The sequence below is a fragment of the Nematolebias whitei genome, chromosome 7 (genome assembly GCF_014905685.2).
Source record: "Nematolebias whitei isolate Nwh7 chromosome 7, NemWhi1, whole genome shotgun sequence".
NCBI classification, from domain to species: domain Eukaryota; kingdom Metazoa; phylum Chordata; class Actinopteri; order Cyprinodontiformes; family Rivulidae; genus Nematolebias; species Nematolebias whitei.
The window spans coordinates 14279880-14292757 of NC_056504.1; the positions used below are offsets into that span (position 1 = coordinate 14279880).

General features: G+C 38.6%; 1 protein-coding gene across 2 annotated transcripts; it reads left to right on the plus strand.

Moving 5' to 3' along the window:
• Positions 1–558: 558 nt before the first annotated feature.
• top1a (DNA topoisomerase Ia) lies at positions 559–12565 on the plus strand. Of its 2 annotated transcripts, none has more exons than XM_037678657.1 (21): positions 559–727; positions 1135–1159; positions 3655–3751; positions 3839–3938; positions 7405–7457; positions 7558–7650; positions 7742–7814; positions 7932–8023; positions 8103–8218; positions 8313–8434; positions 8522–8644; positions 9000–9187; positions 9276–9420; positions 9645–9788; positions 9926–10111; positions 10200–10268; positions 10412–10526; positions 10629–10756; positions 10952–11046; positions 11133–11282; positions 11383–12565. In XM_037678657.1, the coding sequence occupies exons 1-21, from the start codon at positions 695–697 to the stop codon at positions 11483–11485; spliced, it is 2250 nt and encodes a 749-aa protein (XP_037534585.1). In that variant the 5' UTR covers positions 559–694; the 3' UTR covers positions 11486–12565. The 2 variants fall into 2 exon arrangements, with proteins under 2 accessions (XP_037534585.1, XP_037534584.1); XM_037678656.1 differs by having other exon boundaries at positions 3839–3953; positions 11383–12564.
• The last annotated feature ends 313 nt before the right edge of the window (positions 12566–12878 follow it).

The following is a 12878-nucleotide window of genomic DNA, read 5'->3' on the forward strand; positions in this document are numbered from 1 at the left end:
ATATATTTAGTCAAGATTTAGTGTTGATCACTGTAGATCAGATTACTGATTTTTTTTTTCTTTCTCGAGACCAATAATTACATTGACATCATTCTGATATAGTTACTGTACAACTGATTTCAGTTCAGTAATGTCAGTGTTCTCTAAATCTGTAGCCTACTCTAAGTTGTGGAAAAATCTGTAAGTTCTGAAGGGCAAAATAAGCAATTCTGACAAATAATGTCCTGCCCACACACTGTAAGGTGCTGATGTTGTTTTGAAATTGTTAAAAGCAGCATAAACGTCATACTTTACTGTATTTGAGGTAATTTTCAATAAACCAACCTTTCAGTGGGTCTATTGAAAATATATGTATACACAGTAATAAACCAACCTTTCAGTGGGTCTATTGAAAATATTATGTATACACAGTAATAAATGTAAGCCAGTCCAGTTTGTCCTCCTGAGCCCAGTGCGTTATGTTCCTCTGACACATGTGGACCTCACTCACAACACGTTTTTAAGGAGGAGGAGCTTACAGTCCTTTTTAACCATTTAAATTTTAGCGCATGCGCATTTCTATTCAATCGACACTTCAACTCTTACACAACCGTTCCTTTCTCCATTCTGCCTGTATCGCTCGCTCGTGTGTGGTGACATACGTGTTACTCACTTTTTTAATTTGCATTTTTTTAATTAAACCGAGACTTAGGAAATGAGTAGGGATCATTCCCACAACGAGGACCAGGTAATTTATACTTAGTGCCATCACTTGTGTGTAGTGCCGTGTATTTTCTTGGTTTTGAGTTTGACAGGGTAACTCGGCTAACAGTATCTGATAGCACAGTTAGCCGGCTGTGTGTAAACCACGTCATTTCTTTATTAGCACTGTCTTGACGAGTTTTGTCACGTTTGTGAGGATGCTTGATCCGGCTGCTGCCTAGTTAGCGCTTTGCTATATATAAAAGGCAAAGACAGTGAACGTAGCGGTTCATTAGCCCAAACCGTGTTAGCTCTAGCGGCTTCCGAAGCAGGCTAGCTAAGCTAGCAGTAACACAAACTGTCGCTTTGCCACAGAGCAAGTTCAAAGTTGGGTAGCCGGCTAGTTAGCCAACCTTGTGCAAAATTTAACATCCATGTTTTTGACTTTTCCAGATCGACTGTGGCTCTCGGGTCAATGGTAAGTTATCACACATGGCTAACAAATTAAAACGGACATTTTCCTGAAAATGTTATGTATTTAGTGTGTTGTAATGCAACGTTGTTTCAGTAGAGAACAGAAATGGCGTCCAGAGACTAAGTCCTCTGTCGCTCTCACAAGCGTCTATTGTTCAAAAGCAAACCCTTGTAAAAGCATTTCCGTTTCTTGTTTTGTCAATCTAAATTAATAATGGGACACAACTCGATGTGCTTTATCAGTCTATTGCGATAGAAGTTCTCGTTAGTTAGCTTTTAATAGCACATTTCCCAGCTGAAAGTGAGGGTTTGGGGGTTGAGGACTTAGTCTCTGCGCCATTTTCTTTTTCGCTGTAGCGGCCTGGCTGCTACGAGCTGAACCCGGGCTGAGGTGTGCATGGCTCTGGGGAGGAGAAATCAGGTTTGTAGCTGAAATGCTGGCGAAAAATGCATTTCACGTTTAGGGATATTTTCAAGTTTCTGCATATAATTTACAATATTCTTCAAGGGAGTGGATAGTTTATCAGTTTTATCAGCCAGTACATTAATTGAGTGATTTAAACTTTACAACTAAAATGCTGTACTGTTTGTGGGGTAGTTGTCACAATCTGGGCTCAAGCTCAGTTGAAATGTGTTAAATTTCATTTTTGTATTTTCCAAATTTGATTAAGTATAAAAAAATGTCTAAAAGTACTAACTTCCAAATTATGTCCCCATTCCATTTTTTATTTAATAATAACTTTTCGTATTTCAACAAAATAAAAAAGTACATTTTATAATGAATATATGTAGGCAGACACAAATACATTATTGCCTGTCGTTGAGAGCCACAGACACTTTACAGGTGCCACCACTGTCTATATCCTCAGGTAATGAGTATGTTGTGCACTGCAAACAAGGTTTAAGTTTCCGTCTACATCTACTCCATATGATGGCATGACTTTGGATCAGATAAAGCACATCTTGTCCCATTGGCAGCATTTTGTACGGCAGCCACGTTTTAAATAACGCTATGCTGTAAAACACTTTAGCCACTTCTATATACGTGCAAAATATTTACCATATTCCACACACACAGTTGGCAACTTGCTCACAAATTATTCCAACACTCGAGTTAAAAATGATTTTCTAACTTATTCTAGATGAGAGCAACATTTAACAAACCACACATGTTCAACTGAAGCAAAACTAAACCCAGTGATATAAATATAAACTTACTAGTAAAACTTGTTAATTAAAAAAAATGTTGAAAATAATCGATTTACGTTTGTTACACAGTAGATTACAATGCAGTTAAATCTGTACAGTTTATTTTTAATAATTTTTCACAGGTTTGTTTAGTGTACAAATGTCCTGAAAATTATTTAAATAAAATATCAAAATTTTGAGTCTGGACTAAAAACTTTTAAAATGGGTCATTTTAAACCCTTTTAATTGTATCTATACTTGAAAAAAAAAAACTAAAGTAAATTGTTTATCAGTGTTCTAAAAACTCAGATCTCAGCAGTGAACCTGATCTGAAATGTTTCTGACCGTATAAGTAATAATTGTGCTACTTTTGAAGTTTTTAAGCTTAAATTTAGCTAAATTAAAAACAATTTTAATTCTTAATGTTACCTGTCCCTTTTAGTTGTGAAAGTGTTGAAGAGTTGCTGTGGAAAGTATTTAAATGTTGTCTTGTACCAGCATGCCATTAAACTGCATTTAATTTCTTTAAAATTTAAGAGACTGCAAATGAATTTATTGAGTATCTTTAGAGTTTTAAACACCGTGTTTTAAAACAGCTCATTCAAATTTGCAGTTTCCTTAAGCTCTCCGACATTGACGTTATCTATTTTTCTGAGAATTAATTGCTGTTAAGAGACATTTCTTTTGAAACCTGTTGTCAAAAGTCTGGAAGCTGGCTGGAAAGAACATTTTTCTGCAAATTGTTCACATTAGCCACGAGTGAAATCAAAAGTTGTTTACTTACAAGTTTCAGCTTGTCTACAGAAAACCCCACAAGACTCAAGACGGACACTAGGAGGCGCTGTGCTGCAATTTATTGAAAAACTGCACCAAAGTACTAAACCTACTCATAAATAATCTCAGTTCACATGTTACTTAAAGAGTTTTATGAATATTAAAAAATGATTCCAGTTTAATATAAACCTGACCTGAGTGTCTTCAGTCATTTCACAGCCGTCTTTATGTTGGCAGATGGCCTGTTCTGACATGTATGGTTGTCTGCTTTTCAACACATACAGGCATGATGCTTATCTTTGTTCATGTTCTAAGAAGTTCAAATACTAAAAGAGGGGTGGCTGAACTTTAATACTTTATATTGAAAGGTGTGTTTTTAGTCTTAGGTTTTCATTAAATCATTAACACAAAATGGGGCAGCTCTGAATCTTTTAGTTTATTGAATCATTTGTTTCTTTGTTTAAAAATGCTATACTTTTACATGACCATTTTAGTTGTGTTGTTTAAATGTAGAGTAACACGTTTATCTTTTTCTAGACTCTCACAAGTATAAAGACAAGTACAAGGAGAAGGAACACAAACATAAGGAACACAAAAAGGATAAGGAACGGGAGAAATCCAAGCATGGCAACGGGTACAGAGCAAGTGTCTCAACAACTCGTGTTCCTGTCTTTTCAACAATTGGTACAACCTAAACTAATAGTTTATTTCTTCATCTTAGTGATTTCAAAGACTTCTCTAACAAAAAATCCAAGGACAAGGAAAAGATGAAGCACAAAGATGGCAGCACAGACAAGTTCAAGGACAAGCACAAAGAAAAGGTAAAAAATGAAAAGGTAAATAACCTTTACAAAAATGGTTTTTGTACACAGGGCTGTGCACGTTTATGTCCCGTTCATGGCATCAGCCATATCTTTGAGTCAAATATGGTGTGAAAGCTGTGTTCAGTGTAGGGGTGGGCGATATGGCTCAACTATAATATTGTGATATTTCAGAACATTCTGATAACGATAAATTTTGCGATATAACAAAAAAAAAATTGCAGTTCATTTGACAAAATTAACTTGTTGCTTTGCAATATATATATATATCCATTATCTTTACCCGTTTATTCCATTTTGGGTCACGGGGGTCGCTGGTGCCCATGTCCAGCAATCACTGTGCGAGGGGCGAGGTACACCCTGGACGGGTCTCCAGTCCATCACAGGGCCACATAAAGACAAACGAGACAAACAACCATTCACTCCCTCACTCACACCTAGAGACAATTTAGAGTTACCAATCAGCCTAACATGCATGTTTTTGGTCTGTGGGGGGAAACTGGAGTACCCGGAGAAAACCCACGCATGCACGGAGAGAACATGCAAACTCAACCCAGAAAGGCCCCTGGACCGGGGTTTGAACCAAGGACCTGCTCGCTGAGAAGCAGCAGCTCTACCAGTTGCGCCACCATATATATATGTTAATTTTACTGCAATTACTTTTATTTAGTAAAGTATTCAGTCTCAAAGTATAAAAATAAAAATGATCCTTCTATTACAAACCAGATTCCAAAAAAGTTGGGACACTAAACAAATTGTGAATAAAAACTGAATGCAATGATGTGGAGGTGCCAACATCTAATATTTTATTCAGAATAGAACACAAATCACAGATCAAAAGTTTAAACTGAGAGAATGTATCATTTTAAGGGAAAAATCTGTCGTTTCCAAATTTCATGGCGTCAACAAATCCCAAAAAAGTTAGGACAAGTCCATTTTTACCACTGTGTGGCATCCCCCCTTCTTCTTACAACACTCAACAGACGTCTGGGGACAGAGGAGACCAGTTTCTCAAGTTTAGAAATAGGAATGCTCTCCCATTCATGTCTAATACAGGCCTCTAACTGTTCAATCGTCTTGGGCCTTCTTTGTCGCACCTTCCTCTTTATGATGCGCCAAATGTTCTCTATAGGTGAAAGATCTGGACTGCAGGCTGGCCATTTCAGTGCCCGGATCCTTCTCCTACGTAGCCACGATGTTGTGATTGCTGCAGAATGTGGTCTGGCATTATCATGTTGAAAAATGCAGGGTCTTCCCTGAAAGAGATGATGTCTAGATGGGAGCATATGTTGTTCTAGAACCTGAACATAGTTCTCTGCATTAATGGTGCCTTTCCAGACATGCAAGCTGCCCATGCCACAAGCGTTCATGCAACCCCACACCATCAGTGATGCAGACTTCTGAACGGAGCGTTGATAACAACTTGGGCTATCCTTGTCCTCTCTGGTCCGGATGACATGGCGTCCCAGTGTTCCATAAAGAACTTCAAATCGGGACTCATCTGACCACAGAACAGTCTTCCATTTTGCCACACTCCATTTTAAATGACCCTGGCCCAGTGCAAACATCTGAGCTTGTGGAGCTTGCTTAGAAATGGCTTCCTCTTTGCACTGTAGAGTTTCAGCTGGCAACGGCGGATGGCACGGTGGATTGTGTTCACTGACAATGCTTTCTGGAAGTATTCCTGAGCCCATTCTGTTATTTCCTTGACAGTGGCATTCCTGTTTGAGGTGCAGTGATGTTTAAGGGCCCGGAGATCATGAGCATCCAGTAGAGTTTTACGGCCTTGACCCTTACGCACAGCGATTGTTCCAGATTCTCTGAATCTTTTGATGATGTTATGCATGGTTGATGATGATAACTTAAAAGTCTTTGCTGTTTTACGCTGGGTAACACCATTCTGGTATTGCTGCACTATCTTTCTGCGCAACAATGGTGGAATTGGTGATCCTCTTACTGTCTTGGCTTCTGAGAGACACTGACACTCTGAGAAGCTCTTTTTATACCCAATCATGTTGCCAATTGACCTAATTAGTGTTAATTGGTCTTCCAGCTGTTCGTTATATGCTCAATTTCCTTTTTCCAGGCACTTAATGCTACTTGTCCCAACTTTTTTGGGATTTGTTGACACTGTGAAATTTTGAGTCAACATATTTTTCCTTTAAAATGTTACATTTACTCAGATTAAACTTTTGATCTGTCATCTATGTTATATTACAAATAAATTATTGACATTTGCCATCTACACATCATTGCATTCAGTTTTTATTCACAATTTGTTTAGTGTCCCAACTTTTTTTGAATCCGGTTTGTATTTAGATTGAAAAAGTCTGCACAAAATATAGAACAAAATTCACCTAAAAACTACAGTGCAGGTGCGGTTTCCAAATAAACTAAATAAAATTAAAGCTCAAAATCTGTTGACCATAAATGTAACATACAACAAAATATACATTGCCTTTAAATCAGCTATAACTTTCCAACTTGTGACAAATGCAGAAAACTAATGAAATGCTTCCTGAAAGGATTGATCAGAACAGCTATCAGCCAGTTTCCTGATCCTCAGGAAGGCAGCTGGTCTCGAGGTTTGAGCTGCACGGTTCCCAGTCTCTTAGTGCACACTCAGACTCGGGTAAGGCTTTGCGATCCAACTTGACCATAAATCGGTGGTTGATGCATTCAGTGTTTCCCCTGCCTTTTTTACAAGCAGGGTGCCCCGCAGCATCAACAGAACCGAACGCACAGTCTACCAAACTGAGCTGTGCGCACCCCCACCCCGCCTGCACTGACGCAACTCCATGTTAGCAGCGCGCTAGCTAAAAAGCTAAAAGCAACGTCTTCCCTCACACTGAACCCTCACGCTGACCGGCTCAAAAACTGTCGGGACAAACGATGCTCAGCTCAGATGTGTCTGTGTCCCCCCTCTCTAAAACAGTGCTCAGCTCAGATGTCTCCATTCATGCCTTCATCTTTACAACTTGAATATCGCAGCGTAATCCGCTGCATGGTGGGATGAAGGTATTTACATCATAAAATTAGCATATCGTGATATAATTTATTTTCCCGGGTCAGGTTTTTTTTTACCGGTATTATCGTGAACGATATGATATGGCCCAGCCCTAGTTCAGGGCTTTATTTTGTTTCATGCATTTTAGTCTGACAAAGCCTCAGTGTTGTTTTAAGTAAAAATAAATAAAACTGATATCACAGTATTTAGTTGAGCTGTTGAGAAAAGTGATGGTAACAATGATCATTTGGATACGGCAGTGTTTGAAATGGACTGATAGTTTCACTTCTTTCTTCATGTTTTCAAAGTACTGAAGTTTTACCGTCAGAGCTGTGTGCATTAAAACTGACATTTAATGAAGTGTAAAGACTTTTTTTTTTTTTTTTATCAAATTGGGCTTTGTTATTATTTGCTGTTTAATCTTAAAGGTTTTGATTAACTGTGTGGTTTTAATTTCAGATGAAGTTCGGTGATGGTAAAGTCAAAAAAGAAAAAGAAAACGGCTTTGCCAGGTTTGTCAAGACTTCACATTTCTCTCGATTTCTCTTAAAAACGCAGCAGATGTGTTCCTGAACGAAGGTTGAGAAAAAGAGTTGTTTTTGTTTTTGGCAGCCCACACGTGAAGTCTGAGCCTGAGGATGACATGTACCACTCTCCTAAATACGAGAAGTCTCTAAAACGAGAGCGAGATGATGATGATTATGAGTAAGTGGGTGTTGTCATTACATGTGATTTTCATGCTGTAAGGTTACAATAGTTCGACTCAGCTTTACAACACTTTGTGTGTTTATCTCAGCTCTGAATTCAAGCCAAAGAAGATAAAGACTGAAAATGACAAGAAGGCCAAGAAAAGGAAACAGGACAACGAGGTAAAGGCTTCAGGCAGACTACGAAGCAGTGACTGTCATTTCAGTGTAATTACAGATGGTATTATTTCTCGCTCATCTTCGGAGTAGAACATTTATACTTTCTCCTCCTTATTTTAGGACATCAAGTCCAAAAAAACAAAGGGCAAAAAAGGAGAAGTAGCTGATGGAAAAAAGAAAGCAAAGCAAGAACCAGAAGAGAAGTGGAAATGGTGAGTTAATTCAGGTGCCTTCATGCTCAGCAGTGTGAGGACAGAAGAGTTTTTATAAAACAACTTTTCTTGACCGCAGGTGGGAAGAGGAGCGATACACAGATGGTGTTAAATGGAAGTTTCTTGAACACAAAGGACCAGTATTTGCTCCACCTTACGAACCCCTTCCCAGCAATGTAAAATTTTATTATGATGGTAAGACTGCAGCGCACACAGGATGTTTCTCACTTCAGAATAATTTGGGATCTGTTGAGTGCAGGTGTAAATTAAGACTATTTCTGCACGTCAGGTAAATCCATGAAGCTCAGCCCTGAAGCAGAAGAGGTGGCCACATTCTTTGCCAAAATGTTGGAGCATGAGTACACCACAAAAGACATCTTTCGTAAAAATTTCTTTAAAGACTGGAGAAAGGTATAAGGAAATATTTATTCACTTGTCTAAATTCAAACGTCAGTGTTTCTTTTGATTTTCATGTAAATTTAACTTGTCTGAATCTAGGAAATGACTTCAGAGGAAAAGACAAAAATCACAGACCTGAACAAGTGTGACTTCACTAAGATGAGCGAGTACTTCAAGACACAGACTGAAGCCAGAAAAGCCATGACAAAAGAAGAGAAACAGGTCAGCTGTGAGCCAGAGGTCTAAAACACTCTGTAGGCCTTGAACAATGAAGATGTGAATTGTGATGATTTTTTGTATTGTAGTTAAACCCTTTGTGTTTCAGATGGCCTTAACCCATTATGCTGTGCCTTTCAGGCAATAGTGTGTTGCTTTAATCTTTCCTAACGCTACACATCATTGTCATTTCATCTGAATTAATGTTTTTTGAGAAATGTAAAAATTTCAGATTTTTTTATGATTTAAAAAATATATATATTTTTACGACTTACGGGCATTTCTTTTTTTCAAATAATTATTACGGTTAACCTTGTGAGCTGAAGTTAATTTGCTTTCATTGTTTTTCTACTTTTTATAGAAAATAAAAGAACAAAATGAGCGCCTCTTGCAGGAGTACGGTTTCTGCATCATGGACAACCACAAAGAACGTATTGCTAATTTCCGTATTGAGCCCCCTGGCCTGTTTCGTGGTCGAGGAGATCATCCAAAAATGGGAATGCTAAAACGTCGCATTAGACCTGAAGATATCATTATCAATTGCAGCAAGTGAGTTGAGAAGTTTTCGGTCCCAACTTCAGATGAACTGATGAAATGACTTGCTTTTAATAATACTATCAATGTGTTTGTGATGTAGGGACTCCAAGTGCCCCGCTGCTCCACCAGGCCACAAATGGAAAGAAGTTCGTCATGATAACAAAGTGACTTGGCTGGTGTCATGGACTGAAAACATCCAAGGCTCCATTAAGTACATTATGCTGAACCCCAGCTCCAGAATCAAGGTGGGCTGATGGGTCCTAAACTGAACCGTCATCTATCATTAGTCAGCCTATGATCACATTTTTTACAATTTTTTTTAAAATATTTTGTAATGTTTTCATGAAATATAGTATTTTGCATCAACTTATCAATCCCAAAGTTCAGCCTTGAGTTGATTGTGTATATGATTTATACAAACCTGGGCTCATCTCAAGCTACTCTTCGTATTTACATGTTTTCCCTGCAGGGAGAGAAAGACTGGCAGAAGTATGAAACGGCCCGTCGACTGAAGAAATGTGTGGATAGGATCAGAACGCAGTATCGCGAGGACTGGAAGTCCAAGGAGATGCGGATCAGACAGAGAGCTGTGGCTCTCTATTTTATTGACAAGGTGAAGATGGAAAATGTTTTGTTCCCAGTGTTTGTTGTTAGAGGAGCTTTTGGAAGTTTGTGTTTGAACAAGGTTTAGTTTGTGCTTAAATATTTGTTACTGCTGCCTCAATAACCCAACTGTTGTGTGTGCACTAGCTGGCCCTGAGAGCAGGTAATGAGAAGGAGGAGGGAGAGACTGCAGACACGGTGGGCTGCTGCTCGCTCAGAGTTGAACACATCAAACTGCATCCAGAAAGTGAAGGGCAGGAGTTTGTGGTAGAGTTTGACTTCCTGGGTAAAGACTCCATCCGCTACTACAACAGAGTCCCTGTGGAGAAAAGGGTAAGGACCAGTGTGCTGCTTCACTGGCAAAGTTGGAACGTTTTAAATTTAACTGTATTAATGTGAATTATTTTATTTATTTGTTAAGGTGTTTAAGAACCTTCAGCTGTTTATGGAAAACAAAGAACCTGATGATGACCTGTTTGATCGACTGAATGTGAGTCAAAATATGTCATTAATTTGTTTTACTCTTGTATTTAAAAATGTTTTGTCCATTTGTTGCAAACAAACTTACTGTTCCTGACTTTCTGCACTTTTTTACTCCTCTTTTGTATAATTGGATTTCTTGGATTCCTCCAGACTTCTATTCTGAACAAGCATCTTCAGGAGCTGATGGACGGTCTTACAGCCAAAGTTTTCCGTACATACAACGCTTCGATCACCCTGCAGCAGCAGCTGAAGGAGCTCACAGCCGGTACGCATCGGACCAAGTTAACTCTTTTAACTATGAATGAAAAGATGGTAAACAGCTTTTATTTGATTTTTGGTCTTTACCGTCGTCCTCTGTCTCCACTAGCGGATGAAAACATTCCTGCCAAGATCTTGTCCTACAACCGGGCCAACAGGGCTGTGGCCATCCTGTGTAACCATCAGAGAGCCCCCCCCAAGACATTTGAGAAGTCTATGCAGAACCTGCAAACTAAGGTAGAGAGTCTTTTATTTCTTAATAAACATTTTGTGTTTGTAACAACACAATAAAAGACTCTGGTCATCTCAGAGACGGTCTTTAATGTTTTAATGTAACAGCTTGGGTTAAGATTATTCTGTAATATCTAAAATACGAAACAAAGGTACTCCGAGCTCGACCATGTACTGAAACTAATTCCTTTTGATTTGTAGATTGATGCTAAAAAGGACCAGCTTTCTGACGCCAAGAGAGAACTGAAGAGCGCCAAGGCTGATGCCAAAGTACACAAAGACGAAAAGTCCAGAAAGTGTGTAACTGATGCCTTTCTAGAAACACCTTGACGCTCATCCTGGTTGCTCATTTGTATTAAACTGGATTGTTACTTGTTTACAGGGCGGTGGAGAGCAAGAGGAAAGCAGTTCAAAGGATAGAGGAGCAGCTGATGAAGCTGGAAGTTCAGGCGACTGACCGTGAAGAGAACAAGCAGATCGCTCTTGGCACTTCTAAACTCAATTATCTGGACCCACGCATTTCTGTGGCTTGGTAAGACGATGGATTAATAATCAGTCTTTTAAAATCCAGCACTATGCATCCGGCAGCTCTTCCTACTTCTAGCCTCTGATCGGTTTGTCTGGTCCTGTAGGTGTAAGAAGTGGGGCATTCCTGTCGAGAAGATCTACAACAAAACCCAGCGTGAGAAGTTTGCTTGGGCCATTGACATGGCAGACGAAGACTATGAATTTTAAATCCGTTTATTTATCTATTATAAACTTTTTTTATTGAGTTTTTAGCTTTCATAAATTTTGCTTGATGGCCAGACCCAACAAGGAATTTTTCAAGTTTGTGAAAAAATGGAAGAAGGACGGTAAAAAGAAATAAAAGGAACAGAACGATGGTGTGGATGGTATCTGATGTGAGCTCAGGTAACGGGGCTGGATTATATCCACGACAGATAGTCAAGGTAAAGTTCCTGTAATCTGAAGACTCCTTTGTGTCTGTCCCTCCTCAGGGACAAAAACCTGACAACTCTGTGGTCCTATAGCTGTGTTACACAAAAACAAAAAATGCTTTGTATCATTTTAATTTGTTTTTCACTCCGTGTGTATTTTAGCTCTCCCATGTATTATTAACGGATTCTATATTTTATTAAACAAATTAAAATCAAATGAATTCCTTAACTACACCCATGCGCCTTTCAAGAAAAAGTGTAAGTATGAATGTGTGTGTATGTGTCAGACTCAACCATGGACACTCTGGCGTGTACGTTTCAAACTGGATAATGTTTAATTGCTGTGAGAGGATGTCTGGCCGGGCAAAGGGGAAGATCTGCACCCATGTTCATATTTACTTCAAGCAGAATGTGAATACTTTGTTCTCCAGCCTCTATCAGGGACTTTAGTTTTTGCCAGTGTGGAAGTGTTTTTACCCTTTGCTTTGCAATCATCCTTTGGGTCTGCACAGCTGATGATTAAAGTAATTGAGCAAATGCTTTTAGAAAATAAAACACCCATCTCTGTTACTTGAACATAATGTAATTAGTCCGTGAACGGAAGCTGTCTTGCCTCTTACTGCTGGGGTGTGTGAGATATCAACTTTGCCAAAAAAAATAAGATGAGAGGGTGAATCACCAAACTGTTACAGCATAGGCAGGTTTTAATTGTATGATTTAGGACAAAGTATTGTAACATTTAATGTGAATGATCATTTCATTTGATTCCACTGTTTCACTGGTGGCGAGGAGGTCGATGTAAGCAGCTGTAAACGTCCTATTCCTGTTTTAACCTTTTCTTTTTGTCATAGCCTCTGATCATGTTTCAGTTTGAAGCTCATTGTAGAATGAAAAATTGAATAAATTCCTTCAGGTAAATGTCTTTATTTTTTCAAATTTATGAAAGAGTCTTGAGTTTAAAATTTTCTTTTTAGGGATTTTCTTTTAAAAATGTGTATGTAGCTATTTTCTTTTTAAATTTCCAAGTTTAATATAATGACAACAACCTTGTTTTTTTTTTTTTTAAGTTAATCCTTTAAACTGCATCACTTATAAATATCACAAACAGGTCCCCCCCCCCCACACACACACTTTCTCCAGTAACATCTGGAATGCTGCTTTGCTAAAATGTCACATTTTGTATTCTGGCC

What these genes read in the sequence shown, in the direction of transcription:
- top1a (XM_037678656.1), top strand. Translation starts at nt 695, where the DNA reads ATGAGTAGGGATCATTCCCACAACGAGGACCAG. An exon ending in GCTGAAGGAGCTCACAGCCG is followed by an intron (nt 10,527 to 10,628) that starts GTACGCATCGGA and finishes TGTCTCCACTAG; the next exon opens with CGGATGAAAACATTCCTGCC. An exon ending in CCACGCATTTCTGTGGCTTG is followed by an intron (nt 11,283 to 11,382) that starts GTAAGACGATGG and finishes CTGGTCCTGTAG; the next exon opens with GTGTAAGAAGTGGGGCATTC.